Source organism: Piliocolobus tephrosceles, chromosome 1 (assembly GCF_002776525.5).
Source record: "Piliocolobus tephrosceles isolate RC106 chromosome 1, ASM277652v3, whole genome shotgun sequence".
In the NCBI taxonomy this organism is placed as follows: domain Eukaryota; kingdom Metazoa; phylum Chordata; class Mammalia; order Primates; family Cercopithecidae; genus Piliocolobus; species Piliocolobus tephrosceles.
Window position 1 is genome coordinate 170,697,474 of NC_045434.1, and position 6,000 is coordinate 170,703,473.

At 45.5% G+C, this 6,000-nt stretch overlaps 1 protein-coding gene across 1 annotated transcript in view; it reads left to right on the forward strand.

Annotated features, from left to right (window-relative positions):
* Positions 1-6,000, forward strand: part of LOC111523056 (calreticulin-like) — a 45,913-nt gene that overhangs the window by 24,523 nt on the left and 15,390 nt on the right. Inside the window, 3 exon segments of the mRNA XM_023187360.1 lie at positions 292-495; positions 2,200-2,289; positions 3,500-3,738. Of these exon segments, the coding sequence (XP_023043128.1) occupies positions 292-495; positions 2,200-2,289; positions 3,500-3,738 (533 nt within the window).

A 6,000-nucleotide genomic window follows, 5' to 3' on the forward strand; every position in this document is an offset into this window, starting at 1 on the left:
TGATATGGGGAAAGAATCAGACAAATATGGCTTAAAATTCCAGCTTGGCTCCTTACTAGCTATGTGGCCCTAGGCAGGTCACTCACCTCCTTATGACTCAGCCTCCTGATTGTAAAGTGGAGATAATACTCATTTTGCAGGGTTGCTTTGAGGCTTGAATAAAAGAATGTGTGCAAAGCTTTCAGCACAGGTATGGAAGAAAATACCAGAGATTGGTGAGGTTAAGTGCTGGATCTCTCTGGCTGCTTTTTGGGTATTTAAGCCTGAAGACTCTGTGCTTTCTGCTTCTAGGTCTCCAAACCAGTGAAGATGCCAAGTTTTATGCCCTCTCAATCAGGCTGAAACCATTCAGCAATGAGAATGAGACCTTGGTGGTTCAGTTTTCAGTAAAACACGAGCAAAGCATCGATTGTGGTGGCGGATATGTAAAACTCTTTCCTGCCACCCTGAACCAGGAAGATATGCACTCAGGATCTGAGTATTACATCATGTTTGGTAAGCTCTCTGACAGCAGTCACTGTCAGCTACATTAGGTCCTAATGACAGCCACTGTAGTTGTTGAAAACGTTCAGATTCACTTGGAACAGAAAATGTCTAATATGATAACTCTACCCCTGTCTCCACATAGTAGGACTCTTCAAAGACCTGAAAAAAGCAACTCTAAACCTGAATGTTAATATAAGTAAACCACAGAGGTGAGGAGGCACATGGTACCATATTAAGAAATCTATAGCACAGGGAGACATTCTCCAGTTCTCAGAAGAGGAGAAGGAGGTCATCAGCTATGTAGACCCTCTCATAGGTACACTACAATAAGGCACTGTACTCTGCCTCAGTGAGAGAAAAGCACAGGAGGTCAGGGAAGTGACCTTTTTTTTTTTTTTTAGTATCTGTAATGTGTCCAGAGTGTTGCATCTGTAACCTAAATATGTAACTAGGCCTCCTTGGGGCAGTCCAGATCTTACTTAAGCACGTGTGTGCTTTGGATAGTCAGAGAGTGGTAACATGGGAGGTAAGGCTGAAAATTAAATTAAGGCTGGTTGCAGTGGCTCACTCCTGTAATCCCAGTACTCTGCGGGGGGCTGAGGCGGGTAGATCACCTGAGGTCAGAAGTTCAAGACCAACCTGGCCAACATGGTGAAACCCCATCTCTACTGAAAATACAAAAATTAGCTGGGTGTGGTTGTGGGTGCCTGTAATACCAGGCAGGATAATTGCTTGAACCCGGGAGGTGGAGGTTGTAGTGAGCCGAGATTGCACCACTGCACTCTAGCCTAGGTGACAGAGCAAGACTCCATCTTGAGAAAAAAAAAAATTAGCTGGGCATGCTGGCAGGCCCCCATAATTCCAGCTACTCAGGAGGCTGAGGCAGCAGAATTGCTTGGACCTGGGAGGCAGAGGTTGCAGTGAGCCGAGGTTGCACCACTACACTCCAGCCTGGGTGACAGAATGAGACTCTGAGACTCCGTCTCAAAAAGAAAGAAAAGAAAAGAAGAGAAAATTATGTTAAATCTATTCCTGACAGTTGGCAGATAAGGCTTTCTGGGCTTAGAGACACTGATGATCTCTAGAGTTCCTTCTGGAGTTTTTACAAAGCATAAAGGGCCCCAGGCTCTGTTTCTAGGTAGGCTTGGGTTTGAATACCAACAATGCTACTTACTAGCTGTTTGAGTTTGAGCAACCTGCTTAACTGTTCTGAGCCACAATTTTCCCAGCTAAAAGTGGGGGATAGTAACATCTACTTGTTGTAAGAATTAAATGACATGGTATAAAATGCCTGGCACAGAAGGGGCTTCTGGTTGGGTTTGGTCGCTGGGAACCCTGGGAGATCAGAGGTGGAAAAGAGAGTTGTGTTCCTCAACTGAAAGTCAGCTTCTCTCTTGCCTGTCTTTTCCACAGGATTCTTTCTTCCAGACTCTGGCAAGCACTCCTTCTAGCCCCTTTAGGCCTAGGGGTCGAACCCCATTGTTGCTAGCCCTAAGCATAGCACTGTACTTTATGTTTTCACAATGTCCTGCCCCAACCTTTGTAAATTGTCCTTTTATTAAATCCTTCTCAAATGATACCAAATTTGATTGTGCCATCTATTTCCTGCTGGGACGATTAACACACATGCTGTGTTTGTCTTGGGTCTTGGCCTTACACCAGGCAAATTGCCTTAAAGTTATGTGAAATTATGCTTTGGGGTTTAATTTCCAGGCCCTGACATTTGTAACTTTGGCAACAACAAAGTACAGGTCATCCTTCATTACCGAGGGAAATACCATGAGAACACCACCATCAAGTGCAGGGTGAGTGTGTGCTTATCCTCAGCCAAGGGGGAAGGAGATATATTTTATATGTGTTATTTAATTCTTACAAAATCCTATAAATTAAAACTGTCATCTCCATTTTACAGGTAAAAAAGTAGATCTGGAGAAATGCTATAAATTGCAGGATTTCATAAAGGAGCAGTTGATCCAAAAGCCTAAGAAGTTATATGAGGTCCTCTTGTGGAACAATACTTGGCATGTGGGCCAAGTTCCCCACTGCTAGACATTGGAGAGGATGGCGGAAGGAGGGAGTGTTGGACTTAGAAACGGGAGTGGGAGGTCAGTTTATCATAGTAACATCAAGTTAGAGACACCTAGGTTGGCTAGAGGATGGTAGGTGGATTTCATCAACAACTCAACAGGCATTCACCAAATACTAACTCTGTGCTGGGCCTTACGCTGGGGACAGAGTGGGCCAGACATGGCCTTTGACTTCACAGAACTCACAGTCAATGAAGGTAAGAGTCAGGCAGAGTGACTACCTAGTATGATGGGCACCTGTGGGAGCGCAGAAGAGGACCCCTACCCCACCTGGAGGCTTAGGAAGTACTTCCTACAGAAGAGCTCCCCTGAGCTGCACTTTGAAAGATGAACATGACTTGATCTTGTGAAGTGATAAGACAATTTTAGGGAGAACTGAATTCTTAGAAAAGATAATCACAGGAGAAAAGTCAAAGCAACTTGAGAAAGAGTAGCACTGCAAGTGGAAGCATAGAGAGAGGCAGGAACCGAGCCTAGAGAAGCCCACAGCAGTCATTGGAGAATGAGTGTTTCACACCCAAGGCCTTCTTTAGCAAGACGATATAAAGGCTGTACCATGCAGAAGCTCTCTGAGGTCCTCCTCTGGGGCAGGCCTCATGCTGGAAGCTGCAGACACAACAGATAAATCATATATGACTCCTGCTCACAGTCTAGTGGGACAGGCAGAAAGACAGGTAAGATCAGAGAATGATGAGAGCTGCAGTGCAGGGAAAGATGAAGGCTAGGGAGACCAGAGGAGTGTGTACTAGGAGAAGAGGCCCAGAATCCATACAGGGTTAACCAGAGAAAAGGGTTAAAGAGTATGGTAAGGTTTGCTTGTGACTATGTGGGTGGTGGCATTCAGGGAACTGAGGGTCTGGTGCATTTAATGCTTGGGATCTAAAGATGTTCAAAATGGAACTGAAATATTCCCCCATTCCCTTTATGGATCAATAAAGACACTCACCTGTATACTCTGATTATTCGCTTCAATGCTATTTATGAGGTTAAAATTGACAACCAGCAGGTGGCAGCTGGGAATCTGAAGGAGGATTGGGACTTCTTGCCTCCCAGGAAAATAAAAGACCCCTATGCCCGGAAACCAAGGAAATGGGATGAATGCCTGCACATAGAGGATCCGGAAGACAGGAAACCTGAGATCAGAGGGCATTTGGCTGGGAAGCAGGTGGGATCTCAGCTGTGGAAATAGGAGAAGGAGGCTGGGAATGATGAGCAGAGACTGGAGACATCAATCCCTCAAGGAGGTGTTCAGCTAGATATTGTTTTCCAAAGAGGCATGGAGGGAAGAGGGCAGCCACTTACCTTTGTTGGGGATCCAGCAGCCTCTGTGAACAGTGTGTTATGATCCCTCTTTCGTGGATAAGGAAATTGATGCTTAGAAAATGAAGTAACTTGCACAAGCATATATGCATTAGAACCAAGATTCGAACCTACATCTTTTTGACTCTTAAGTTATCAATATGGGGAATGTATGGAGTATACTCATTGGCTCATTATTATTATTCTGGAAAGCTGTACTGGATATAGCTATGAATAGAACAACCCTTGCCCTCTAGGGATTCCGAATATAGTAAGGGAGGCAGATAAGAAAACAAAGATCAAAATATGTGATCAGTGCTGAGAGCCAGGGAGGCAAGCCAGTGAAAGCCCAAAAGAGGATCTCAGCCCAGCCTGAGTTGAGGTGTAGGCAATGGTCTGGTAAAGAGAAGGAAATGCTTGAGTGAGTGAGTTAACTTAGGAGTTGGGAACATAAACTCTGGGGTCAGGCATATATGGGTTTGAGCACCACCATTTTCTAACTATGGAACCCCATCCTACTAGCAGTGAACCCTGCGCAAGGAGCATAACTGCTGTGAAAGTCAATTTTGCAAATGGGAATTATTTTAATACTTATGTGTGAAGATTACTGTGAAGATTAAATGAGCTAATAAAAATTACATAATGTAGTGCCTGGTATATAGGAAGTCCTTAATGTATGGCCTTTGTAGATTAATAATATGCTGGATTTCAAATAATAGATTTATTAGAGAAAAGTAAGTGGGAAACTGGGGTGGAGGGAAGACATTCCAGACCCAGGGAACAGCAGAAGCAAAGGCACAGTTGTTAGTTGGGAAATAACATGGTGTGTAAGGAACTGAAAGCAGTAGTTCAGTATTTGGGGAACATAAGGTTCCAGGTGGGGCATGGTAGGAGATTAGGTTGGAAAGGTCTGTTGGAGCCAGGCCAGGAAGGGCCTCACCCACCACATTGCTACTCTGCAGGTCAGAGCAGGGTCAGTGTCATGCAGAAGAGATGCTTGAGGTCAGGCAGGGACCAAGCAGCTGGAGTCCAGCCCCTAAAGAGAGGCCTGCAGAGAGATGGGCAGTTGCCTAGCCACGTGTAGGGAGATCTAGTAAAGGGCCCCAGTCCTTGGTGGAGGGAGGTGTAGTAGGGGAATTAAGGAAGATGATCAGGCAAAGTGTCTGGGCCTTTAGCACCATGGAAAAATAAGGGGCTAGGTTGCTGCCATGCCCAGAAGGCAGGCTTAGGGTAGAAGACTAAACATGGACCCTCCCTTCCTGGTGAGGACCATGCACCTGATGTAGTCAGGGTTGGCTTGGCTCAAGGGCTTCGGGAGAATAAAGAGGCTGCAGGCCTCTGTGCTCCCTGTTGAGTGGAACAAGGGAAGATGGAAACTGACTAAATCGACAGGGCACTGTCACAACTATAGCCCCCAGGATAGGTTGCCAACTATCTGTCTTAGGAATCATAAAACTGCTGGGACAGGCTAGGAACCAGAGAAACATCCCAATCACAATTGTGTTGAATGACTGTGAGTTTGGTGGGCTGGCATGGAAGCCTTCAGTCAATCTGGACAAATGGTCACAACCTAAGCGAACTGCCAGGCAGACAGAGCAAAGCCTTGGAGGCTAAACAGCATAGAAATATAAAAGTTGGGGTAGGCTATTTTTGATCTTGTAGATCTCTGTCTTGGGAAATCAGAGGGTCCTGGGGTACAAGGGTACAAGGAAGGACTGACGCAGGCCTGGGAGCATACTGGGATACAAAGCAGGTCACCAAGACGCCTTCAAGAAGAGGGACCTAGGCTAAAAGACCTATTATAACAATAAGGGGCCATGATTGTGGGGGAGTGTGTGTCCAGAGACAAGGGAAATTCCCATCTTATTTAAGCTTAAAGAACTCAAGATCAAAGTGATAGTGAACCCAGAGAAGGGATTGGAAGTGCTTAAAGCCTCTTTGTTTTCTGCCCTATGTTTGTTTACAGGTCCTGAGCTGGACCTTCATATAGATGATGACGGGAGGGGGCAGAGGGAATTACCCAGGTCCAGCCTGACAGCACTCTGGATGCCCCGTTTCTTTTCTTTTTTCCTTTCCTTTCCTTTCCTTTCCTTTCCTTTCCTTTCCTTTCCTTTCCTTTCCTTTCCTT